Raw genomic sequence first — 26819 nt, 5'->3', positions numbered from 1 at the left:
AGGTGGGGGAGAATCTGCTTCCTTGGACTGTATTAAGAACGTGCCCAGAATGTTGAAGCCCCTGGGGCAGAATGGGGAATGCAGAAGGTCTAAAGCAGGCTTCCTCAAACTCAGCCCTCCAGATGATTTTGGCCTACAACTCCCATGATCCCTAGCTAGCAGGACAAGTGGTCAGGGATGATGGGAATTGTAGTCTCAAAACATCTGGAGGGCTGAGTTTGAGGAAGCCTGGTCTAAAGAGATAATCGAGTGCCTTCAACACAAACATAGCAATGTCCTCGAGTGCATCTCTGGATGGCTGGAGGAATTGTGGCATGAAGGGCACCTACCACCACCTTTGGTGGAACTGCACAGGGGTGCAGCAGTTTTGGCAGAGGGTTTTTGGTGAAATAAATAAGATCCCAAAAGAAAATGTTGTTCTTGCCCAAGTTGGGATGATGATGATGATTATTATTATTATTATTATTATTATTACTATTAGAGAATAAAAATGCAAAATCAAAAGACTTGTTGAATTACTTTCTTATTGCTGCAGGACTGTCGATTGCCCAAAGATGGAAAACACTGTCTGAAATTAACACCTCATTATGGTGGATAATATATGAACCATCACATTACATGAAAAACCTAGCGGCACATTCGTTTTTTGAAAGTCAAAACAAAGGCAATCGCTTTTGTCTCCGTTTGGTGGTATTTTCTTGAATACATGAAAAAAAGAGGAAAATCTACTTTTGTCCCTTCCACAAGTCTCTCAAGAAATTTGGGATAAGTAACTGAAATTGGTGTAATTTTTTCCCATGATGTAATATAGAGCGTTTTATTATTGGTACTCCGGTGTCTCTGATGTGTTCAGTTATAGATGTATGTTTCTGGATATCTTGTAAATCAGGTGACCCACACTTCTTGTTCTGCCCTACTGATGATTATACCTTTCACTTACTTGTCTGTAATCTGCTTTAAAAAGCACCTACAACCAACCAACCCAGACATGCAGTAATGAGGCCCCCAAGTGTGGGATTGGAGTCTCAGGCTAAGACTGGGGAGACCCCAGTTCAAACCTTGTGAATCTCCCTGAAGAATCTCTCCCTCTTTCTCCCCCAGCAAAGTCTACTTCACAGGGTTGTAGTGAGGATAAAAAATGGGGAGGGGAAGAAGTATGCTCACCATAATATGATGTATAGGTTCATATATTGGAGGTTACCAATGTTTTATGTAAGATGTAGGACTTATCCAAACCTCTGTTTGCCCTGCCGCCCCCGCCCCCTGGAAAACCCATGGGTTTACAGCTGAATGGGATTTTCTGCCATTTGGTCTGATTCAGAATTTTTTCCTATTCCCACACCCTCCAACATTTCTCTGATGAAAATAGGGAAGTCCTATTGAGGACAAGCAGGACATTTCGGAATCAAATCAGAAACTGGGACAGTCCCTGGAAAATAGGGACACTTTGACTTCCGCTTGAGGCGCCACGGAAGATGGCTGAAAATACCACGGGGTAATTAGAGGCTGAGATGGGAGTAATCAGCCTCCCAAAATCTTCCCAGGGTACGGGAAGACACAGTCTCATCCGCAGATACCCAACAAAACAGCCCCAATTTCGTAAGGAAGGAGGGGCTGGGGGCACTGGATAGAAAGCCCCCAAGAGAGTCTGGCTCTCCTGGACGCAGTCTCTGCGAGCAAATCAAGTTCCATTTCTTAAGATGAAAAATTGGATTAAGTTTTTTTTAAATAAAGTTTTTTATTTATACAACAAGAAAAACAACAACAACAAAAAACCCAAATACCAAATTACACACAAATTACAAAAGTAACCATAGACACATAATTTTCTTAGCAAACAATAAAACATGTATTGGTTTTAACACTAAAGACCCAACCTCCCATCTATTCCATATTTCAAATTCATATTACTTATTGCCAATACACATATTTTTCATAATTAAACTTATTCTCAATAAATCTAATTTCTTATATCTACCTTGCAACTATTACTGAAGTTCCTCGAATGCTGCAACAGAATTTAAACTACTATATTTATTTTTCAGATATTCTTTGAAAACCTCCCATTTAGAAACAAATTCCTGTTTTGATTTATTCTTTATTTTTTCTGATAAACCATCTAATTCGGCATATTCTGTCAGCTTTTGGATCCAATCTTGTATAGAGGGGATTTCATTACTCATTTTGCTGCGGTCAAAACTCCTGCTGCCGTCGTCGCATATAAAAAGATACCCTTCCTCTTTTGTGGAATATCCAAATCTGTTATTCCTAGGAGGTAGGCCTCTGGTTTTTTATTGAAATAGATCTTTAGCATTTTTTGCAGTTCTGCATGTATAGTCTCCCAGAATACCTGTATTTTCCTACATGTCCACCACATATGGTAGAATGTTCCTGAGTCTCTGCATCTCCAACAATTACTTGACACATTTTTATACATTTTTGAAAGTTTCCATGGTGTTAGATACCATCGATGTTGCATTTTTTGAAAGTTCTCTCTAATCGTGTAAAAAATTGTGAATTTCCAATTGATCTTCCATAAATTTTCCCATTGGGCCATGGTTATTGAATGGCCAAAATCCTGGGACCACCTCACCATTGCCACTGTTACCTCCTCCTCCTTGACTGTCCAGTCAAGGAGGAGTCGGTAAGTTTTGGAAAGAGTTTTTCTTTTAGAATTTAGAAGATCAGATTCGAATCGGGAAATTTCTGTTGAGAACCCCTTTTGTTTGTTGATTTAAATTTTTCAAATAACTGATGGTATTGGAACCAGTCTGAAATGTGGTCTCTTATTTCCTCAAAGTTTTTAAATTTTATTTGGTTATCTTCATTTTTTAGAAGTATTTTATATGTTGGCCAGCTTTCCTGAGTATTTTTCCGTTTTACTGCTATGGCTTCTACTGGAGAAGTCCACCACGGGACTTTAGGCTCCATCGGATCTTTATATTTTTCCCATACAGCAAAGAGTGACCTTCTTATTATATGGCTGGTAAAATTTTTATGAATTTTTGCTTTTCCATATATTAGGTAGGCATGCCATCCCCAACAGTTGTCAAAACCTTCCAGGTCCAGGAGGTCCGGATCCTGCAACGTGCACCAATCTTTTAGCCAGGTGAAACAGGCTGCCTCGTAATAGAGTTTTAGGTCGGGTAGGGAAAAGCCTCCTCTCTCTTTTATGTCTATTAAGATCAGGCGTTTAATCCTAGGTTTCTTCCCTTCCCACAGGAATTTGGAAATTTCCCTTTGCCATATCTTGAGACAACCTGCTTCGCCCAGTATTGGAATCATTTGAAATAAAAAGATTAATTTTGGAAGCACGTTCATCTTTATAATGGAAATCCTACCCAGAAATGTTAATTTTAGTTTACTCCAGGTTACAAAGTTTTTTCTAATCTTTAACCAAGTTTTGGTGTAATTATCCTGAAATAAGTTTATGTTCTTGGGGGTGATCCAAATACCCAAGTATTTCGCTTTTGAGGAGATTTTCAGGCCCAATATTTTTTCTAAGTCGTCCTTTTCTTCTGTGGTTACATTTTTAACAAGCATTTTTGTTTTTATTATATTCAACTTAAAGCCTGCCACTTCTCCAAATTCTTTAATCAGTTCCAGCACCCTTTTCAGACTTTCTTTAGGGTTTTCAGTCATAACAAGTAGATCGTCTGCGAAAGCTTTAATTTTATATGTTTTGTTTCCCAGAGTGATGCCTTTAACAAGCTGATCCTTTCTTATCTGATTGTTCAAGACTTCCATCACCAAGATAAATATCAGTGGTGACAGTGGGCAGCCCTGTCTGGTTCCCTTGTTTATTTTGCACTCCTCAGTAATTCTTCCATTGATGATCAATTTTGCATATTGTTCCGAATAGATGGCATTTATTCCTTTACAAATATTTTCTCCCAGTCCAATTTCTCCCATTAATTTTTTCATAAACCTCCAGGACACATTGTCAAAAGCTTTTTCAGCGTCCACCAACATAATAGCTGCTGGTTTATCAATTTTAATATCCAAATATTCTAATACATTAATCACACATCTAATATTGGATTGCATAAATCGTCCGGGAAGAAATCCGGTTTAATCTTTATAAATTACCTCTTTCAGCACCATTTTTAATCTATTTGCAAGAATGTCTGTGAATATCTTGTAATCGTTATTTAGCAGTGCAATGGGTCTGTAATTGGCCATGTTTGAGGCATCTGTTCCCTGTTTGTGGATAAGAGTAATAAAGCTGTCCTTCCAGGTTTTCGGTAGCTTTCCATTTGCCAGAATATTATTCATTAGGTCTTTCATGGGAAGAAATAATACTTGTTCTAATTTTTTGTAGTAATTAGCTGGGAGACCATCTGGGCCCGGTGTCTTTCCTAATTTTGATCTCTGTATAGCTTGTTGCACCTCCATAGCTGTTATTGGTGAGTTCAAGATTTCAGTTTTTTCCTTAGGTATTATTGGTAGTTTATTTTTGCCCAAATAATCAATTATTTTTTCTAGAGTCTCTGGACCTTCTTTATATAGTTTTCCGAAAAAACTAGCAAAACTTTTACTAATTTCCTTTGGTTCTTGAATCCATTTGTCTTTAATTTTAATTTTATTGATAATTCTATCTTCCTTTTTCTTCTTTAATTGCCAGGCCAGAAGTTTGCCAAACTTAAAATTTCTATGTCTCAACCATTTTATCTTCCATTCTATCTCTTCATTTATTATCATGGAGAATTGCGTCTGTAAAAATTTTATACTTTGCTTAATTAGTTTGTCATCTGGTTTTTGGAAAAGGATCCTTTCCTTTTTTCTAATTTCCTCCCAGATCTCCATTTTCTTCTTCTCTTTTATTTTCCTTTGGAATGCGTTTTGTTGGATAAAGAAGCCTCTTATGATGGCTTTACCCGCGTCCCAAATCGTCTCTAGATCCATTCCTTGATTTAAATTAAACTTAAAATATTCTTCTAAGATTTGCTTGGCCTTATGTACAGTTTTTTCATCGTTTAGCATACTCTCATTAAGTTGCCACCTTTTAACCTTTTCTTCTTTTCCTTTAAAGTTAACCCAGATCTGTGAGCTGTGATCTGAAATTGTCCTTGGATGGATTTCTGCTTTTGTAATATTATTTAATAAATCCTTTGTTGTCCAAATCGCGTCGATTCGTCCCACCGATTTATGTGGCTCTGAATAATGTGTAAATTCTTTCTCTGTTGGATTCTTAAACCTCCAAGCGTCAAACAAATTCAGGAGTTCTATTAATTGGAAAAATAAAAAAATTCCTTCCAGTAGCACCTTAAAGACCAACTAAGTTAGTTCTTGGTATGAGCTTTCGTGTGCATGCATACGAACTAACTTAGTTGGTCTTTAAGGTGCTACTGGAAGGATTTTTTTTATTTTGACTATGGCAGACCAACACGGCTACCTATCTGTAATTGGAAAAATGTAGTTGGAAGTTTGTTCTGCCGCTTTTCTTTCTTCTTTATTGTTCTGTCCATGTTTGGATTAACTACTCCATTAAAATCTCCTAATAATATAATCCCCTCCTAAATATTCTATGACTCCCCCCCCCCAGGAATTGATAGAATTTGGATTTTCTTTCATTTGGTGCGTAAATTCCAATAACTATCATTTTTTCATTATTGATCTTAACCTCTATAATCACTCTTCAACCTTTTTCATCATTGTAAAGCAGTTTTGGCTCCAACTGAGGTTTTACATAGATTACCACCCCTCTCTTTTTTTCTTTACTTGATGCAATAAACTCAAGCCCCAATCTTTTATTTATTAATACTCTTTTATGTTTTTCCGCTACATGAGATTAAGTTTTGGACATGCTTCGAGCAAGGAGTGAGCAATTACTCTGCCAATTAAAAGACTGAGTGGAAGAAGGATTAACATCTAAGTTGGTATGTTGGAATGGAACGGAAAGGGGGGGGGGGTTTAAGCCTCTCTTACTATTGTACTTTGCTTCAATATAATATTCTGCAAACCCCGCCCCCCCCCCGAAGTACCGTTTACATTAACCAAGCGAGCCTGGAAAGTTTTGTATTTGTTGACATAAATATGGCTCTAAAAAACTATAAACTGTGTGGAAATAACAATATTATATAATTAAGGCTTTTGATCTTTGATTTGCTTGGAAGAGGATAAAAGATTCTCCAATTTGTTGATATTAGACAGAAGCAGGTTCTCATTAGCTGCTGGAGAGATGTTAAAAAACTTTGGACGGTTTCCTAGAATATGTGTAGGAGTTGTGTCACACTTTTAATTTGGAAATCTGCCATGATGGAAGTCAAGACCGAGCTGCAGAATTACAAATAGCCATAGGGGGAGAGGAGGCTTTAATATGTCATTATATTTGTATTTCCAGTTTGATTTCGTAAACCTGCCCTGGAAAGGCTAATGTTTGATGCAACTGGTCTGGGAAAAATAATGAGGAGACGCTTAGACTTGATTTCATCAGAACTGAGTGAAGATGGTGGCTGAGATGCTGTAAACATATAGAGGGGAATCATAGACATAAAATCCACACAGAAACATATCATTGCTTGTTTCAACTCACTTGTGGGAATAACTCAAAGGCCGTGAAAGAAGGAAGGCTAACAACAGAAAGAATTAAAAGAACCATCGGAAATGACTATGAAAAGCAGTAGATGTATGAGATGATCAGAGCCTTCCGAACTTGAAGCATGGGAAGTCCTATTTAAAAATTTATAATCTGGCAGAATATTTGGATTATTTGATATGTAACATTTGGAACATTTAATGTGATTTGATTGTTAAAGTGCAAAATTGAATAAAAATGAATTTAAAAAAGAGAGAGAAAGGAAAATAGGGACACTTTGGAGGGTATGTGATCAGCCAATGTGGGTGTTACTCTGTACATGCTCTGGGGCAAGGAGTCACCAAGTGCTGAATCATTGGAAAGGGAGGGTGAAAAGAGCCAGGCTTCCTACACCTGGCAGCTCAGGGGGGTAGGAAACCAGGGTGGGGGCTAGCAACATGGGGACAGCTGCAGCTTAGCAGTCCCTAACCCCAGTCAGCTAGTTGCTGCCCTGAGAAAGGAGTTGCCCTTGCTCAAGGCCCTACTCTGCTTCTAAAGCAAAACAGGGAGGTGGCTTTCAGGCCAAGCTTAGCCCGGCCACGCGCAGGGCAACTGGATGATGCCACCTCTGAGACTTCCTTGCCCTGACTTGCTGGCATTTTCCTGGCTCAACCTTCTTCGCAGTTTTGCAAGGATGGTTGCTCTGAGGAAGCTGCCCCTGGGCTGGGCAGCAGCTGGGGGATGGCTGCATAGATGGGGAAGGAAGGAAAGGTGCAACGTGGTTATTTGCTTGAGAAAATAAAACCCTTCCTGCTTTGCCTGGTCTGGCTTTTGAGAGGAGATGAAGTGAGGGGTGTCTGGGGGCATTAATAAAAAGAGGTGAGGGACTGGCCACTCTCATTCCTGCCAATTTGGGTTAAGGGTAGGGGCACTGCTGTAATTCTCCTCCTCCTGTTTGACTTCGCCATGTATTTGGGCTCCCTCAGGACCTTCCCTGGCAGACTGCAGTTCCAAAAGCCTCTCTGGGCAGGGGTGTCCTTCCTGGCCAAAATGCAGGACCAGAGACAGACCCTAGAAATTGTGCAGGAAGCCCAATGACCGGCCATTAGCTCTGCAAAATGGAGCGAAACTCAATCCAGCACAGCAGCCGCAACCCAGGCTGAGCTTGCAGCGTTCATGCAACTGCAAGCCGTTTTTTTCCTTTATATACCTGTCCCAGATCTCCTGAGACTTGATAGTGAGCAAAAACTCAGGAAGGGAGGCTCGATTTCCGCTTGACTCGTGGCTGTAAATCATCTCAGCACCTGCCCCCTGTTCCAGTCTGGAGAGGGAGGTAGGGGGACCGATGATGCGAGAGTATCTGCTTCCACCGCAGGCAGAGACCATCACCTGTGGGTGGCCTAGTGGTTAGGATCCAGTGCTCTCACTGCCGCAGCCCAGGTTTGATTCCCAGTCAGCGAATGTAGCTCAGTTGACAGAGCAGGAGACTCTTAATCTCAGGGTTGTGTCCCACTTTGGGCAAAGGATTCCTGCATTGCAGGGGGTTGGTCTAGATGACCCCCAATATCCCTTCTAACTCTACAATTTTGTGAGACTGTGATCCTTGGTCCTGTGTACCTGAAGGATCGTCTCCACCCCCATCGTTCTGCCCGGAAACTGAGGTCCAGCTCCAAGGCCCTTCTGGTGGTTCCCTTGCTGTGAGAAGTGAGGTTACAGGGAACCAGACAGAGGGCCTTCTCGGTAGTGGCGCCCTCCCAGCAGATGTCAAGGAAATAAACAACTATTTTACTTTTCAAAGACACCTGTATTTGATATTTGGTTGGAAGTCACCCAGAGTGGCTGGGGAGACCCAGTCAGATGGGCGGGGTATAAATAATAAATTATTATTATTATTTTATGTGGGCAAGCGCAGCAAAGCACCAGCGATTGCTGGACTTTGTGGGGAGGCAGGGCAGCTCATGGGAGGCAGAGCTGAGGGCCCCCAGCACACAAAATTTTGGTACAGAGGGGCATGGTTTGCCTGCCACGAAACTGGTCCCAATTTCACCGAAGGCAGAGTTTCAAGACCCACAGTGCAAGCCAAATGCAATTTTTCTTTCAGCCCAATTTTTTTTTTTTAACAGGGCAAGGCTATCCTTGCCTACTCAGAAGTAAGTTCCACTAAGTTCTGTGGTGGTTACTCCAAGGTGGCTGCATCAAGGACTGCAAACGTAGCACCAAAGTACAGAATTACGCCGTAAACCTTCAGTGTTTGCACATGGATTGAAATTGGTTCTGGAGTCTGGAAGAAGAGATGGAGCATTTGGATCAAGTCCGGTTTGCAAATTGTTTATACCTCAGCACGTGCTCCTAAACAAATGAATAAAAGCCTCTGGTGCGTTCCAGATAATGGAATGTTTCCTAACGTAAAGATTTTTGTGGCTACTTAATCATTGTTTAAGGAGAGGGGCAACATAATCCTGAGAAGTGTTCCCATAATATGAAAACAAGCCATGTGAACAATATAATCTGGTTCATAGCACAAACCCTCTGAGAAGGTCATCTCCTAACTTTAAACTTCAGGATGCAAAAACTGCTACAATCGCCCTCGGTTCTGATGTGCATCTACATTCTCAGAAAGCTGCAATCTCAGACTTCCACTTCGCCATTTCCTTCTTTTATTCACAAATAAGGACTACCACCAAGACAGGCAGAAGTTGCTCAAAAAAGATGTGGGTGTTTTTTTGTATTCTTAAGCGCTGATAGGTTGTATTTAGTCACACTCAAAATATTTAAAATGCCAGCCTCTTGTGCTTGCTGCTCGAAATTCACTCTCACCCTGAACACTTAAAACTGAACATGCACCCTTTTTTGGAAAGAATCATGGAATTTGTCGAGTCGGAAGAAACCTTGAAGATCATTTGGTCCAACCCCTGAAATGCAGGCATCTCAATCCAAGCATATACGACAGCCAGCCACCCAACCAACCTCCAATGAAGGAAGGAATGTCCACCACTTTCCACCCCATGGCTGATCAGCTCTTACTGCTAGATATTTATTTCTACATTAGGTTTGCAACTGACACAGGGGGTTGTGTTTCAAAGATCACACCTAAAGCCAAAATTGCATCTGGTCGGAGCTCACTGGGTTCCGGGTAGCAAGAGACTGCTGTTTGTGGCAAGGTGGTCAGCAGGAGAGAGGGGAGTCAGAGGAGACCTGTCTGCTTGCCATCTCCAACTATCCCTCCCTCCCGCTAGCTTTGCACCTGCTGAGCAGGGGGTTGGAGTAGATGGTCCCTTCACAATTCTATGATCTCTGCACCTGCAGTCAATCTGCACCTCCCGGCTGCAGCACCAGCTGCAAAGCAGAGAGAGTGTCAGGTGTGCATGCAGGAGCCAGGCCCTGTGACCAGTAGGACTTTGCAGGACTGGGGCCTTCCGAAGTTTGTTCTGGAGAGGCAAGGCACGGCCGCACAGGTGAGGCTGATTGGTAACTCACAGCACCTGGTGGCAAGAGCTGGGAGGGGATATAAGGTCAGCAATTCCCTCCAAGCTCTTTGCCACAGCAACATGTTCCCTGCCTTGCTGCATTTGGTTCCTTGCATCTTGATCCTCGGACCCCCGACTTCGTGACTCCTTCCTTCCTGAGCCTCAGACCCTTGGCTTCTTGACTCCCAGCTCTCTGACCTTTGGACTCTTGGCTTCCTGGCTTCTGGACCCTGTTCCTGCTCCCACCCCGCCATTTTGCCCCTGGTCCTGATGTCCCTTGCCGGGACGTCGATCGCCCGTGAACCGGACTGTGACAGAGAGGGCTGATGCTTTCACTTGTTGGAACTGCTTAAACTGTTCTTTTAAAACACTGAATGGGGCTTTTGTTGTTGTTTGAGAGTCTTCTTTCATATTTCATATACACCCCACATTCAATATTCTTCACAGAATTCCTGCATGGCAGGAGGTTAGACCAGCTGAGCCTTGGGCTTCCTTCCAACTCGACAATTCTGTGGTTCCAAGCAGGGCTTTTTCCCCAGCTGGAACTCACAGGAGCAGAGTTCCAGCACCTCTTTGGTGCGTTCTACCAGCTCTTGGAGCCGTGTGCTGGGGGGGGGGGGCGTCACAGTGTCTGGGGCTCAACAACTTTGGGTGGGTGCTCAGCAAGTTCCACCACCTCTTTCTCTAGAAAAAACCCAAAACCTGGATCCAAGTATCCAGCAGGAACAGTCTCTGCCGTTACTTGTAATTATGCCAGTTTTCCAATTCTTTGATCCATGCAAATCTTTCGTGTGGGTTTTTCAAAGTGCACCCTCTAGCAACGCCACGGAAAATACTTTGCCACATCTTAGGAGGAGAGCCAGACTCTGCAATTAATACAGTATTGGACCAATATCTGCCAGTATCTCTCCCGCCCTGTTCTTCAGGAGGACCTACGAGAACAACCAACCAGCCTTTATTTCTGTTCTTCCTTTATAGCTCCTTTCCCTGCCCTGACCCGCCATCCCCGCCCTCCAAGCTCCCAGGCTTCTGAAATCTATTTTTAAATGGCTCCACTGATCTCTGTTAATGGCTCAGCAGCCCTGTCTTGCTACACCTTTGGAAACAGAAGCCCCACGTTTCCAGGGATGCCGCAGGAAGCAGGGAAGTGCCCAAAAGGTACACCCAGGAGAGAGGTCTGTGGAGAGGCTGCTTTATTTCCACGCAAGCTTTCAAGTGGTGAAAGGAAGCCAGATGGGGCACCCAGAGATACATCCGAACTAGGAAGTAGGGACTTGGCAGCTAGGAAAAAGGTAAATCTAATCCTCAAATTCCCTCCCCATTTGGCACTGTGCTTGCCTACCCCCCACCCCCCGCTCGGCAACACTCTCTTTCCCTCCTGGCCTCTGTGTAAAGGCAAAGTGGGTGGTTGGGAGTGCTCTGGACAAAAGCACAGAGCTTCTGCAACCAGGGTGCTCAAACCAGGGTGAGCTCTGCAACCAGGAGGGAACGGGGAGCAGGTGGCGGCTCAGCCCAGAAACAGCCAAAGGCAGGTTTCCGATTGGCTTACTGGGCAGAGACAGAGACCCTGGACTCTCTGGAGTGCGAGGCTTCCCCACAGACTGATACCTGGCTAAAACACAAACCTGCCGGATCGTAGGGTTCCAGGTCCCAAGGGAAAATAATAAGTTAAATGTGTTTTGTGGGAGGGGCTCGGCCAGGGCACTATTTCATGATCGGCTGTAGAACAGGAGCACGGTGGAAACGTTTCTGTTTCTGCCCATGGAAACAGAAGGAGATCAGCGTTTGGGTGGCAGGAGAGAGGGGCTTGGAGGTTTCTGGTACGACATGTTAATACTGTGCCCTCTTGCGATTTCCCCAGGGCTCTGCCATAGTTGCCTTAACTGAGAAGCAGTGCCATAGCATGGGTTGCCAGTGCCCAGGGCTGTGCGGAGGGTGATGGTGGTGGGAGCGATGGAAACAAACGGAGTATACGCATGTGAATTCAACTGCCTAATGGTGCCTGCTTCATCCCGGAGATCGCAGCCACAGAGATAAGAAAAGAAGAGTTGTTCCGGTGTCTGGAGAGGTCACTTCCTGGTTCTCATGAAGAAGCCATTTTGAACGGACGCCAGTGGTGGAAGCACATAGCTGTGCTGAGGCAGCCCCGGGTGTCAAAATCTGCACCCCTAACCATTTTGAGCCCAGGGCAACTGCAGCCGAATGGGTTTCCCCTCTTAGCCAGCGAACCCCACCCGAAAACTCCAGAACCACCTTCTGACCTCACCCCAGGCCACTGGGCCCGATGTCTGTCTACGGCAGGGCTTTTCACGAGGGAGCCCGGCCGCAGCAAGCAGACACGGTGACCTTGCAGGTTGCAGGGCCATGATGGTTTGGTTCACCTCCTCCGGTTCGTAACCCAAGAGAAGGAGAGCTTCTGTGGCCGCGGCTTCTCAGCCTGAAGGAGCCTTACAGTGCGGGGGGAGCGCCACACTTTGATGGCCCCGTCGTCGCTGGCCGTCAACAAGAGTTCCTGTTCCACGGGGCTGAAGGCCACCGAGTTGACCACGTCGCTGTGCTGCAGCTTGGCCAAGCAGATCCCGTAGTGCCGGTCCCAGACGTAGCCGTGGTGATCCTCCGCCCCACTGCGAGGAATATGAGAGAGAACGGTCGTAACAAAGGGGGGACTTGCCTTCTGCCGCAGAGGCTGTCGCCACTGAGCGGCTGCAGAAGACATCAAGATTCTAGTCCTCAGTATTATTACTAAGTGGCTGGTACCAGGTCTGGCAAATGGCCTTTTACTACAGGGGCAGGTAAATCTTGCTTGCAGTGAGGATCCACCTTGTTTTTACGGTTGCAAGGTGTTTTAAAACTGTTTTTAATAGTGGGGTAGGAGAGCTGAAAATAATGCCCATATTTTTCACATCTCGTAACCAATGCACTCCTTGGGTTTCAGATAGTACATATTTAGATGAGTCTAAAAAGCCTGGGACATAATATTTCACAGCCTTCTAGCAGCTGCATAGGCTCACTGACCAGAAGTAAAGTATTTAGCATTAGTTCTGCATTTGTATACTCGATTCTGACCAAACGAAGACTCCAAGAGCAAAATATAAATCAGGAAGCTTTGCTTGTTCAGAATGAAGTATGCACTTCCATAGTTAATGCTAAATACAGTTGTACCTTGGAAGTCAAACGGAAACTGTTCTGGAAGTCTGTTCAACTTCCAAAACGTTTGGAAACCAAAGCACAGCTACTGATTGGCTTCAGGAAGTTCCTGCAGCCAATCAGAAGCCCTGGAAGCCCCGTCAGACATTCAACTTCCAAAAATAGTTTGCAAACCGAAACACTCACTTCCAGGTTTGCGGCATTCAGGAGCCAAAACATTCGACTCGCAAGGTGTTCGTCAACCAAGGTACGACTGTACCTAACTTCTGGTAAATGAGGCACCAGAGTCGCTAGAGGGCTGTGAAAATTTGTGTCCTGGGCTTTTCAGACTTGTCTACTCATATACTGGTTGCCAGATGTGAAATATCTTGGCATTATTTTCCTACTCCAGTATAATGCTGTACCCTGCTCTGGGATCTTGCGGTGAAGGGAAGGCAATCAATCAATCAATCAATCAATCAATCAATCAATCAACATCCTGATTTAATTTATACAAGTATCTGTCCCAGGAAGCTCCTCCCCTCCTTTGCTCAAGAGAAGAGAAGAGACAGCCCTTTCGGTTATTGATGTTCTCAGCCTCAAAATCTTGTGATTATGAGGACTAAATCCAGCAATTCTTTCTTTTTTTAAGGCATCCACAAAAGCTGTTGCAACGAGCTCTGTAGCTGCAGCCTGCATTGAGAGAGAAGCATTGAGGGTCAGCCCAAAGGCCAGTCATTTTCAGTAAAGCGGGTCCGTCAGCCGGGGGCTCAGGTGCCAAACTGGACTTCCCCACTGCTGGTTCTCGCGACGGCCTGCAGGCCACTGCGGTGAGGAAGGGCATTCAGGTTGAGGGGAGGGTAGCAGAGGGAAAGGCTGAAAAAAGAGCAGGGAAGTGCTGTTCGGACCCCCACTCCACCCCACAGACCAAAGGACGCTAACCAGCTCCTCCTGCAGCTCACCTGGCCACAAAGTCTCTGCTGACATCCAAGAATATGAAGAAGAAGTCGTTGCTGGGAGTGTGCGCCCGGTGGCCTCGCAAGGGTCCCTGGGCCTCCGTCATGGTCTTGAGGTCCACCACGTGGAGGTCAATCTCCTCGGCGATGGGGGGCGGATGCAAAGGGTCAGAAATGACAGAGTCCTGGGGCCAAGCCCGGCTGTTCACGTACAAGTACCTGCAGGCAAGGCAGGGAGGAAAAAGAAGAAGAAGAGTTTGGATTTGATATCCCGCTTTATCACTACCCAAAGGAGTCTTAAAACGGCTAGCATTCTCCTTTCCCTTCCTCCCCCACAACAAACACTCTGTGAGGTGAGTGAGGCTGAGTGACTTCAGAGAAGTGTGACTGGCCCAAGGTCACCCAGCAGCTGCAGGTGGAGGAGCAGAGACACGAACCCGGTTCCCCAGATTATGAGACTACAGTGGTGCCTCGCAAGACGAAATGAATCCGTTCCACGAGTCTCTTCGTCTTGCGGTTTTTTCGTCTTGCGAAGCACAGCTATTAGCAGCTTAGCGGCTATTGACGGCTTAGCGGCTTTAAGAAAAAGGAAACAAACTCGCAAGACATTTCGTCTTGCGAAGCAAGCCCATAGGGAAATTCGTCTTGCGGAACGACTCAAAAAACGGAAAACTCTTTCGTCTAGCGAGTTTTTCGTCTTGCGAGGCATTCGTCTTGCGGGGCACCACTGTACGGCTCTTAACCACTACACCACGCTGGAAGAGGGGGTTCACTGGGCTCCCCCCCCCACTTGCCTCCTCATGACCCAGGAAAGGGAGCAGTTAAGGGGGGAAGAAGACCTTTCTCTGCCCCCAATCCTGAAGAGGTGCTGCTGCCAATTGGGGCAGGCGGTACAAGGCTAGATGGACCCCTGAGATAAGGCAGCTTCATCCATTCAGCCAAGAACAGCTAAAGCTCAGGACTGTGACCAGCACAGGTGGCGACGAGGGGGGGGGGGCTCTTTAAAGTTCTTGTCGCTCTGAAGAGGCTTCTGCACCTGACACAGGGAGGGTGCCTCCCCTTGGAGACTGGGCTGTCTCTTCTGGCAAGCTGCTCCCCAGCAGATCGCCTTCCATGACGAAGAACGTAGGGAGAGCCTGCAGGATCAGGCCAAAGGGGCCCCAATCTTGTCCAGCATCCCGTTCTCACAGTGGCCAACTGGATGCCTCAAAGGGAAACCCACGAGCAGGATCCGACCACAAGAGCAGCCCTCTCCCCTCCTGGGGTTTCCAGGAACTGGTCCTCAGAAGCACAGCTGCCTCCAAGAGGGCAGAGCCATCTTGGTTAGCAGCCACTGACAGCCCTCTCCTCTCCCATGAATTTGCCCAATCCTCTCTTGAAGCCATCCAGGCCGGTGGGCAACCCTGCTTCCAGTGGGAGGGAGTTCCACAGGTTCACTAGGCGCTGTGCGAAGCAGGACTTCCTTTGATCTGTCCCAAATCTCCCAACCGTTTGAAGGATGAGTGGATTTCCCCTTTTAAACTTCCCAAGACCACATTCTCCAGGGTGTCTGTCTAAAACTCCGGGTAGAGGACAAAGATCTAGAGATCCAAATTCTGTGTGTCTGCCATAAAACTTAGGGAACAAGCTGTACTACCAAAACGATTAAGGTTTTAAATGACAATTTTTGGTTATATTTTAGTGATCAAGATTTAATATATAAGATTTAATTGCTGCCATATCTGAATTGTCTCTGTTATCCCCAATTGCAATTCAATGTATTCCTGTTGTGTTTTATGATTTTCCTGATATTGTAAGTGAGCCGGAACTGGTCTGCGACCGTAATAATAAAATTCAATTCAATTCAATTTCCAGGGTGTGAAACAAGGCCGGGTCTTTCCCAGATACCACTGGGGACCGAACTTGCCTGGGCCTTCTGGAGACAAATGGGGGGTGGGGTGGGGGGTCTTCTGCAATAGCAAAGGGTCCATATCCCCCCACAGCCTCAGGCAAAGGGGCTTTCTCATCCCTGCCACCCAACCCTCCTTTCCCTGGAGCTTCCGGGGAAGACACCGGGGGAATTCCTGCCTGCAAAAGAACCCTGCTGCCTCCTACCCTTCGGACGAGATTTCCCCCTTCCTCCTCCTCCTCCTCCCATATGGTTGGCAGCCCCGCCCCCCGCCTGCCCCCTTACCTGTGGTCAGGGGAGAGGCCCATGCCGATAATATGCCCGTGGAAATCAATGACGTGGTCGAGCGAATCAAAGAACTTGTCCGCGTTTCTCTCCTCTCCAAGGACAGGGCCTGCGGTTGTCATCTGGTGAGGCGAGATCTGCTTGATCCCTGGGGGAACACAGAGGGTGGGGGGCAAGAGGCAAGGAGATCAGGAACAACTTTCTGAGGCCAAGAGCAGCTCAACAGTGGAACGGTCTCCCTCAGAATGTTGTGGATTCTCCTTCCTTGGAGGTTTTTAAGCAGAGGTTGGGTGGTCATCTGCTATGGATGCTTCAGCTGTGATCCCTGCATTGCAGGGGGCTGGACTGGATGACCCTCAGGGTCCCCTCCAACTCTATGATTCAATGTTATCAAAATAAAAAACCGACACCAGGGTCTCCATTTTTTACATGAGTGTGTCTCTGGCAGTCTTCAGTGCCTGGGGTCAGACCAGAAGGTCCTGCTTTCAGAAAACGGGGAGTATGAAAATGACGACCACCTCCCCTTTTTCTCCCCAGAAACTAATAATAATAACATAATTTAATAATGATAATTTATTATTTATATTCTGCCAATCTGGCTGAGTTTCCCCAGCCACCCTGGATGACTTCCAACAGAATATTAAAAATATGATTAAACATCAAACATTAAAACCTTCCCTAAACAGGGCTGCCTTCAGATGTCTTCTAAATGTCAGATTGTTGTTTATTTCCTTGACATCCGATGGGAGAGCATTCCACAGGGCGGGCGCCACTACCGAGAAGGCCCTCTGCCTGGTTCCCTGTAAACCCACTTCTCGCAGGGAGGGAAGTGCCAGAAGGCCCTCGGAGCTGGACCTCAGTGTCCGGGTAGAACGATGGGGGTGGAGACGCTCCTTCAGGTATCCTGGGCCGAGGCTGTTTAGGGTTTTCAAGGTCAGCACCAACACTTTGAATTGTGCTTGGAAACATGCTGGGAGCCAGTGTAGGAGAGAGGCAGCCCTGAAACTTTGAGGTGCCCCTCAGCTATCACAGCTAGCAGTCATTTGCAGGCTGTTTTTCACACTGCCTAATAATAATAATAATAATAATAATAATAATAATTTATTATTTATACCCCGCCCATCTGGCTGGGTTTCCGCAGTCACTCTGGGCTGCTTCCAACAGAATATTAAAATACAGTAATGCATCAAACATTAAAAGCTTCCCTAAACAGGGCTGCCTGAGCCCCACAGAAATACCCCCCGCTTACCAATCTGGTGTGGGGAGAAGGCGAGGCAGCCGGTGGTGAAGATCAAGTATTTCTTAGTGCTCCCCTCCGTGGACAGCAGGTTGGGCTCGGGGGGCTTCGTCCTGTTCTGCGCCAGGAGCTGGGCGACTTTGGCTTCCATCTGTAGCTCCGTCATGACCGGCCGGACTCGCCCCTCCATGATGTCCGTCAGGAAGCGGCCCAGCCCACTGCCAGCGCCCGCCTGGCTCTCTGCCCCCGAGGAGCCCGGTTCTGGCGCTGCCTTCTGCTTGGCCTGCTGCTGCTGCTGCTCCTCCGCCTGCTCTTCCTCCTCCTCGCTGTCGCTGCCGAGGTTGGGGGCCTGGCAGGGGCTCCTGGTCCCGCCCTCCAAGTGCTCCCCATGGTTCAGGAGGAGGTCAGAAGGGTCGTAGCGGCTGCAGTCTGCCACGGTCACCATCCGGATCTTGCTGGCGTTCAGGTTCTGGATCTTGAACAGCCTCTTCACCACGTTCATGTTCTCAGACTCAACGCCCTGCAAGCCCAAGAGGAGGGAGGTGCTGTGGGTCTCCTCCTGCTGTGGCGTTTAAGGCAGCTTTGCTTGGTCACGGGGGAAACCACGAAAGGGGAGCCCAACACACCTGTAAACCACACAGGCTTCTATGCAGGCAGCCCCTCGCCTTAGCTTTACACACACATAGAAATTAAGTCGTGCTCTCAGAGCTGGGTTCCTCCTCTCCACCAGGCCTGCTCAAGGCTGAGTTTTCCCTGCCCAAACACACTTCATATTGCCAGAGCAAGCAGATCCCCTCAACGATGTCCTTTCCCGCACTCGTTTTTTGCATTTCTCTGCTGCCTATCAAAGCATGCACTCGGATTCCGAATACAGAGGGATGGTGAGGTAGCTGGTTCCCTTTCCCTGCAAAAGCCAACAGCCCCCGGCACCCGGGCAGTATGGCAGGGCAATATTTGGTTTTCTACATCGTGATGCATCACCAGCTAAACATTTCAATATACTGATATATCACGATGCCTGAAATAAGGATGGAGCTGCAGAGAGGCATTGGCTGGCTTCACAGTTTCCCCCACATTGTGATTTTTGCATAGGACACACACACACAGACCATGACTGGCAATATATATTGCCAGGTCAGAAATTATGAAACCGATATCACGATATGGACTTTGAAACTGTTTTCAAATATCTCGTCCAGCCCTAGTGGGCAGCCCCCCCCTCGCCCACCTGGAAGGCGTTGCTCAGCCACAGCACAGAGCAGGAGGTGTAGTTCCCCATACGGTGCAGGTTCCCAGAGATCAGGTGGGTCTCGTTCAGCCAGCAGCCAAACACGTCGTAGGGCTTGTTGCGAACCCGGGACAGGAGGGCAAAGTTTTCTGGAAGGAGAAAAGTCGGAGAACCTAATATGCCTTTTGGATTTTTTTTTTAAAAAATATGACATTTAAAAGCTGCCTTTTATCTTCCAAGGATCTCAAGGTGGCCACATGGTTCTCCCCCTCCCCATTTCATGCTCACAACAACCCTGTGAGGTAGGACTGACCCCTATCAAACTGTTGCCGGTTGCTTTCTACTTCGCTCTAAGTCTCTTCCTCCACAGATAGATGTTTCTCAAGCAGCCTTAAAACTATGCTGGGGGTGGGAGGGAATCTGTGCTACAGGGAACCAGGTGGAGGGCCTTCTTGGTGGTGGCACCCGCCCTGTGGAATGCCCTCCCATCAGATGTCAAAGAGATAAACAAACATTCAGAAGACATCAGAAGGGAAGTTTTTAATGTGTGACATTTTAGTGTATTTTTGGTCTTTGTTGGAAGCCTCCCAGAGTGGCTGGGGAAACCCAGCCAGATGGGCGGGGTACAAATAATAATAATAATAATAATAATAATAATAATAATAATAATAATAATTTGTTCTGCTACTTGCAACGCCCTCCATGTCCCTGGGGTCAAGTGGAGAGGGGACCTTAGCACAGGAAGAGCGGCCAGTTCCTGTGCAGCTTCTGCCGCCTCTCCCCTCTGCCTTTGCTTCCTCTGCAGAGGGTGAACTGCTTTCTTCACCTGGCTCCTCTTGCTTGCAAAAGCCTGTTGCCTCTTCAGCAGCCAACCATTCCTTCCCCCTCTGACCAGTCCACCACCCCACTCCCCGAGCTCTGAGCCTCCCCCTTCTGTGGCTTCCCTAGGGGGTTCTCTGGCAGGTACTTCCCTCTGTTCCTCCTCATCCAGCCAGTCCCTGACACCAGCAGACTCTGCTAAAGGACGGAAACTTCCAGGAAGCTCATTCTTAAGCTTTGTGGGGTGACAAGGCAGGAACAGCAAAGCCCGTCGCTTTTTACCCAGATCGATGACAGCTATCTCGCCTGAGGAAGTAGTCCGGGGCCCCACGAAGACCCCAGAGACGAGGAGGAGGGAATCGTCTGCGTTGAACTGGGAGAACTGGGTGTACTTCCAGTTGTACTTCTTCATGCTGGTGCTGTGGAGCAGGGAAAGAGGCAGGCCATTGTTCCAGATCTGCCAAGAGAAAGTAGGAAAGGGAGGGCCATCAAGACGGCTGGGCAGCAAAAGGGCAGCTCTAAGTTACTAGTCCTTATCGCTGGGGAGACACACTTGGAAGAGGACGGGCGATGTCCTCTAAGGAGCTGAGGGTCCAATCTTCTGCTTGTCTCTCCTCTGAAATGTTCCACTGTGTCCCAGTGCAGCTTTCCGCTGATATACAATTTCACTTGGGTCTCTAGCTGCTGTTGGACTACAACTCCTATCATCCCAAAGAGCAGGGCCAGTTGTCAGGGATGATGATAACAGCTGGAGACCCAAGTTTGGGAAACCCCGGTTTAGATTTTTGTCCCTCTCATGATCAGCAAAACCCACTCCAGAAATGATGCAATACAGTCAAACCTCGGTTCTTGAACGGCTCAGTTTTTGAACGCTTTGGCTCCCGAATGCCGAAAACCCAAAAGTAAAAGCTCTGGTTCTCAAACATGAATGTCCAACGCGGCTTCTGTTTGAGTGCAAGAAGCTCTTGCACCAAAGGGAAGCCACGCCTTGGTTGTCAGACGTTTTGGAAGTCGAACGGTCTTCCGGAATGGATTATGTCCGGTGACTAAGGTTTGACTGTATAAAAGAGACCATGAAAGTTCATCTTGAGTTGGAGAATTTAGTGTTTCTATGGGAAATCATTGGAAGAGTTGCAGGAATGCAGGAATCTTCTGCCCAACATGGGACTCAAATTCATGACCCTGAGAGGTTATGTGTGTATTTAAAGTACAGGACACAGTCCTGCCTTAGAATGCTCCCCCCGCCCTTTCACAGAACCCTAGTGCTGTAAGGGACCCTGAGGGTCATCCAGCCCAACCCACGGCAATACCTGCCTTTTGTCCAGGAAGGTTTCGCCAGCGCACATGAGGCTCCCTCGCCTGCTTATGCCATCCTCACAACAAGCCTGCAAGGCAGGTGAAGCAGAAAGGATGACTGGGCCCAAATCACCCTGTTCTCTTCAGGGCTGAGGCGGCGCTCTCAAGCTGGGTCTCTCTGCTCTCAATTCCCGTCACCGATGCAGGGATCAAAACAAGCAACCTACCTTCCAGGCTTGCTGTGAGGATTACGGAGCAAAGCTTCAACTGCTTGAAGCACACTGCGTTATAGTTAGGATTCGTTCCCCCTCTGCCCTGCGTCACCTTAACAGTACAGTCCTTGGAGCAGGAGGCCAGCAGGTAGCCATTGTGGGAGAAGCTGAGGTGGAGGACTTGGTCGCTGTGCTCCGCCAACGTCTGAACTTCCACGCAGGGGATGGTGTCAGACAGCCGCTGGAACTCGCCATACCAGGAAGTGGCAGCTGCAGAGGAAAGAGGAAGAGGAGGGGGTAGCAGGACCCACCACCCCTTGCTGAAAATCTGAAGGGATTACCAGACCACCTCCACCAAGCCTCCTTTCCCTCAAGGGCCAGCCATTGCATCAGGCTGCCTCTCCCTCAGGCACCTCCAGCCCCAGAAATGGGCCAGCATTTGGCCATCACAGGAGCAACTGTTCAGAAACTGGTGTCCAGGTTTTGATTTTCCTTCTCCCTCTCCTCCCTCTTTCCTTGTGTGCCATGGGCTTGTCTTGTGCTGTAGACTGTAAGCCTGCAGGGGCAGAGACTGTCTTGTTTTGTTTGTATATATTGCTGCTCCAGGAGCCTTTTCAGCAGGAGTGCCCAGCATACATGCTCTAAACCAGGGGTTGGCAACCTAAGGCCTGTGGGCCAGATGCGGCCTGATCGCCTTCTCAATCGGGACCGCGGACGGTCCAGGAATCAGCGTGTTTTTATAAGAGTAGAATGTGTCCTTTTATTGAAAATGCATTATTTAAAATATTTGTGGGGCCTGCCTGGTGTTTTTACATGAGTAGAATGTGTGCTTTTATTTAAAATACATCTCTGGTTTTTTTGTGGGGCATAGGAATTCGTTCATTCCCCCCCCCCCCCAATATAGTCCAGCCCACCACATGGTCTGAGGGACGGTGGACCGGCCCATGGCTGAAAAAGGTTGCTGACCCCTGCTCCAAACAAATAAATGAAATCAATAAATACCCAGAGACCAAGACTCAGGCAGCATTTCCACTATCCTGCATTATTCCAGCTGGCCGCTCTTTCTGCTGCGATTATCACAGAATGGTAGAGTTGGAAGGGAACCCGAGGGTCATCTAGTCCAACCCCCTGCAAAGCAGGAATATTTTGCCCAACGTGGGGCTCGAACCCACAACCCTGAGATAAAGAGTTGTCTGCTCTACAGGCTGAGCTATCCCAGCTGAAGATCTACAAGTGTGATTCCTTGCTTCCTCTCTCTGCCTTGAGTGCGAGATTCACTCTCCAGTCTGTTTCCAATTTTCCTCATTCCTCAGCTATAAGCCTCACCTCCAAACCGAGCTGACCCCAGTACGGGGCAACAGATGAGGGGCACAGCAATGACTCTTTTCCAGTTTTGAGGCTGCCTGCTCTGCAAGGGAGGACATACCTGGGTGTCGTGGGACGTCCCGGGCTACTGGATAGTATCTGTAGAAAAGGTCCTTCCAGAGCACTTCGTCCAGCGCCACGGCATGCCACTGCCGGCACACGAGCCCCGCTGAGAGGACGTCTGAGTAGTCCAAGTACAGGAATATCTCAAAAAGGATGCTGTCAGGGAGAACCCCACTGTCCATCGTGGCATCCTGTCACTGCCAAGCGCCCTGCAAGACCAAGGGAAAGGGGGACAGGTTTAGGCAAAGGATGCTCTAGAACGGTAGGCGAAGAAGCGGCTACGACAAAAAAGAGAGACAGCGTGGTGTGGTGTTTGGACTAGGAACTTGGAAACCAGGGTTCAAATCCCTGGTCACAGTTGGTGAAAACAAAACAGTGCCTGCTCCTGCAGGCTTGCGTTCTTCAAGAAAGAGAGACACATGAGAGGAGAAATGGATGAGGATGGAAGGGGGGGGGGAGCAAACTCAAGCAGCAATCTGTACAATTTATTGTTGCCAGTTAGAAACTGAGATATGGAAGCCAGGAGCTAAATGGCACCTTAAACCATGGTTATGGGAGCAACAATGGAATGTCCAATTTTTTTATGGCAAGAATACAAAGCTGAAAATGAATAAACTGCAGCTAAAATCTTATGCTCATTTTTCACATGGACTAGTCCTTCCCCTGCCCACCTCCTAATATTCTTAAGAGGGTCTCTTCTCCAGTCTTCAGAGTAGCTGGGGGTCCTCCTTTCCTCCCACTCTGCAGTCTTAATCTCATATCTTAGGCGCCCTACTGTGCCCAGAGCTCAAAAACCGCTTGCGCTAATGAAATTCATTGTTGCAAAATGCACCTAGAACAATGGGAGTTTCGGACGCTGCTTGTTGCCAAATAACTTGGAAATTTGTAGGGGGTAACCCCCTCTCCCTTCTGCTTCAAACCTTGTGAGGCCTTGTCAGCATGTAACACCTCTGCTCAGAGATGTGCACCGGCTGATAATTTGCTGCTGGGCCCAGTTCAAGGTGCTACTATGAGCATATAAAGCCCTTAACAACTCAGGACCAATTTACCTAGCAGATTGTGTGTCTCCTGGTGCCGACTGGCACTCTTCCAGTGGCAGAATTGGCCCTGCAGAACAGGTCTTATGTGGCAAGAACCTGGTCGCTTAATGTGGCAGCACCAGTACTTGGGAGCTCCCTGCCTCTGGAGCCCAGGCAGGTGCCATCTGCTAAAAAAATTCCCTGCTTAGATAAGCTTCACCCAGATGCTTAGGAAATCAAGGCTGTTGCCCTCTGCTTCAGTATTTTCACAATGGTGTGTTTTTAAAAGTAGGGTTGTGGGTTCCCTCTCTATTTTGCAGTTTTATCTTTTTAAAAATAATAATTTTTATTTGATTTTACAAGCGTAAAATTAGAAAAATAAAAAATACATATCCACATTTAGAGATTTCTCTGAATCTCCAGACTTCCTACCCTCCCCTCCGTGGGTCCCTTTGTCAGTTTTATCTTATTTTTGCTGGTTTTCTGCAATGGAGGGGTGCATAAAGGTTAGGAAATAAATAATAATAAATAACCAACCAGCCAAAACTGCCTCCTGCCCCCCCCTATAGAGATACTCTCCCCATTTCTCTCCCCCCCCTTCCCAGCTCCCCTCTTGGGCCTTTTGACTGGTTTGTTCTGGTTCTCAGCCCCCCTCCCCCCATTCCCCAAATTGGCCCCCTCCCCCCCATCCATACAGGCTCCCCTCCCCCTCGCATCTCTTTGGGGACCCCTCCTCCCCCCCCCGGCCTCCCCTCCCCCCGCATCCCAGGCGACTCCCCCCACCCTTTCCCCCCCACAACAACAGACCTCCTACCAGCTGCTCCCTACATCATTTCCGGAAGGGCCCTTCCGCTTCCGGCCGCCACCGTCAGAAGCCGCCTTCCGTTCCCGGCTCTATGCTTAACCCCTCTAGGCGTCCTGTCTCCGTGGTTCCCCTCCGTCGTCCGCCGCTCTTCCTGCGCAGGCGCGGCGGGAGAAGACGAGCCCGGAGACGGCGAAGGGGGGCAATTCGCTGTTTGGCCACAAGAGGGAGCTCGGCGCGGCGCCTCCGGGCGGAATATTGTGCATTGGAGAATTAAATGGGGGTTTCGGGTTTAATTGAGAGAGGGGGAAGGAGAACTCAGGAAGATGGGTCCACATTAAAACATATGGGTCGTTATGTTACTGTTATAATAATTTTAAGGTTACATATATATATATTTGCTTTCGTAGATTTTCACGGGTATAGGAATGCAGGTTTTGGTGTCTTCGGGTGTCTTCCCGTGTAAGAGTCGGGGTGTCTGTGCGACGTTTCGACGAGGTCTCACTCGTCATCAGCCTGAAGATGACGAGTGAGACCTCGTCGAAACGTCGCACAGACACCCCGACTCTTACACGGGAAGACACCCGAAGACACCAAAGATTAGTTGCTAAAGCTTTCGTGTCTTGACCTCTTGAGCTTGTGAAGAGTTTTTCTGAGAAGATGGCTGTGCTGCATTTAGTTGTGCTCTGGCTTGGCTTCGTGTATAGGGGCGAGCTGTGGTTTTGTGCCTTGTGCCAGCCAGATCTGCATATATATATGCAGGTTTTGGTGTCTTCGGGTGTCTTCCCGTGTAAGAGTCGGGGTGTCTGTGCGACGTTTCGACGAGGTCTCACTCGTCATCTTCAGGCTGGTGCTTTCGGCTTCTTGTTACTGGAACAGAGCAGAATCTGGTGTTTGAGTTCCTATAAATACTGTTGAGGGGTGTGGTGTATAGCCTCCAACGTTCTGGGCAGAGAGGAAGTTCCTAGATTAGTGTGCCTTTTCTTCTTTTGTTCCTTAATTACTTGAGGGATATCTTGAGTGATTTCATGAGTGATATTCTGAATACCACTGGGTGGGTCATTAAGTGTAGATTAGTTGCTAAAGCTTTTGTGTCTTGACCTCTTGAGCTTGTGAAGAGTTTTTCTGAGAAGATGGCTGTGCTGCATTTAGTTGTGCTCTGGCTTGGCTTCGTGTATAGGGGCGAGCTGTGGTTTTGTGCCTTGTGCCAGCCAGATCTGTGTAGGGATTGCAGGGGGGTGCAGCATCCGGAGGTGCCACTATAGTTTGGCTACTGGATGGAGTCTGTAATATGTCTGTGGAGAGGGTCTGGGTTTGGGTCTGGTGTGGTTGATTGGTGACGGCGTTCTGTGTGCCTCTGGTTCTGGTGTCGGTTTTTGTGGGGAGGGCTAATTTCCAGATGTCTGGCAGGCGGGACGTGTCGTCACGCTTGTTCATGTTGTGAGGGTGTTTCTCTATCTCGATGGCTTCCATGATTATTCTCTTGTGGTGATGTTCCATGTTAAAGAGCAATTTGGAATCTGCAAAATTAATTTCGTGTCCTGTTTCTTTCATGTGTTGGAAAAGAGAGGAAGTTTTTTCTTCTTTTTTGACGGCATTCTTGTGTTCTGCGATACGTGCATTTATTCGTCTGTTTGTTTGTCCAATGTACGTGGCTGGGCAGACTTTGCAGGGTATTTCATAGACCCCTTGGTTTTCCAGCTGGATTTTGTCTTTTGGGTTTCTGAGGATATTGGCTATTTTTTGGTTGGTGCAGAAGGCTGTTTTGATATTGTGTTTATGGAGGATTTTGCTGATTTTGTCTGTAGTGCCCTTGATATAAGGAAGGAGGGCCATGCCATTGTTTTCTTCTGTGTCTTGGTTTTTGGGGGGTGTTTCTTTTTGGATTAGCTTCGTAACCTTGTTTTTCTGGTATCCATTGGCGATTAACACATTTGAGAGATTCTGTAACTCAGTTGTCAAGTGGTCTTTGTCAGCCAGGCGTTTGGTTCTGGAGATGAGAGTCTTGGCTACGGAGTTTATTTGTGCAGGGTGGTGGTGTGATTGTGCATGTAAGTAGCGGTTGGTGTGTGTTTTTTTTCCGGTAGATAGTGTGTCCTAGGGAGCCATCAGGTTTTTTGTAGATTAGGACGTCAAGAAAGGGGAGTTGGTTGTTGTCTTCTATTTCCATAGTGAATTGTATTTTGGGGTGTAGGCTGTTGAGATGTGTGAGGAAGCTATCTAGTTTTTCTTTCCCGTGTGGCCAAATTACAAAGGTGTCGTCAACATATCTGAGCCAAAGTTTGGGTTTGTGTTCTGACTTGTCTAAAGCATTGGTTTCAAAGTTTCAAAATAAAAGCCTCTCCTATCAGTGAAGAAATCCAGCTAAGAATCATCCCCAGAGAAAAATCATCCAGATGCCCCAAACTCTACGGTCTCCCCAAGATACACAAAGAAGGAACACCACTCAGACCAATAGTCAGCTCCATAGGCTCACCTCTACAAAATCTCGCTAAATTTCTCGCTAAGCAACTTCAGCCCTATGCAGAATCCATCGCTT

At 47.2% G+C, this 26819-nt stretch overlaps 1 protein-coding gene across 2 annotated transcripts; it reads right to left on the bottom strand.

Annotated features, from left to right (window-relative positions):
* Positions 1 to 11670: 11670 nt before the first annotated feature.
* Positions 11671 to 24381, bottom strand: FBXW5 (F-box and WD repeat domain containing 5). Of its 2 annotated transcripts, none has more exons than XM_082192414.1 (9): positions 24286 to 24381; positions 22458 to 22668; positions 21144 to 21301; positions 19806 to 19980; positions 18705 to 18853; positions 17489 to 17996; positions 16240 to 16387; positions 14073 to 14285; positions 11671 to 12608 (listed from the first exon to the last, which is right to left on the bottom strand). In XM_082192414.1, exons 2-9 carry the CDS (start codon positions 22639 to 22641, stop codon positions 12362 to 12364), a joined length of 1782 nt encoding a protein of 593 aa, XP_082048540.1. In that variant the 5' UTR covers positions 22642 to 22668; positions 24286 to 24381; the 3' UTR covers positions 11671 to 12361. The 2 variants fall into 2 exon arrangements, with proteins under 2 accessions (XP_082048540.1, XP_082048541.1); XM_082192415.1 differs by lacking the exon at positions 24286 to 24381 and adding an exon at positions 23876 to 24015.
* Between the last annotated feature and the right edge of the window lie 2438 nt (positions 24382 to 26819).

Source organism: Podarcis vaucheri (assembly GCF_965113315.1).
Source record: "Podarcis vaucheri genome assembly, chromosome: 12".
Taxonomy (NCBI): Eukaryota; Metazoa; Chordata; class Lepidosauria; order Squamata; family Lacertidae; genus Podarcis; species Podarcis vaucheri.
The sequence above is the reverse complement of the archived record's forward strand: the minus strand, read 5'-3'. Positions and strand labels throughout refer to the sequence as shown.

Coding starts and splice junctions, on each gene's coding strand:
- FBXW5 (XM_082192414.1), bottom strand. CDS start 22,641: ATGGACAGTGGGGTTCTCCCTGACAGCATCCTTTTTGAGATATTCCTG. Junction 19,981..21,143: donor CCAAGGACTGTACTGTTAAG/GTGACGCAGGGC, acceptor TTCTCTTGGCAG/ATCTGGAACAATGGCCTGCC. Junction 12,609..14,072: donor AGCAGAGACTTTGTGGCCAG/GTGAGCTGCAGG, acceptor TATTCCTCGCAG/TGGGGCGGAGGATCACCACG.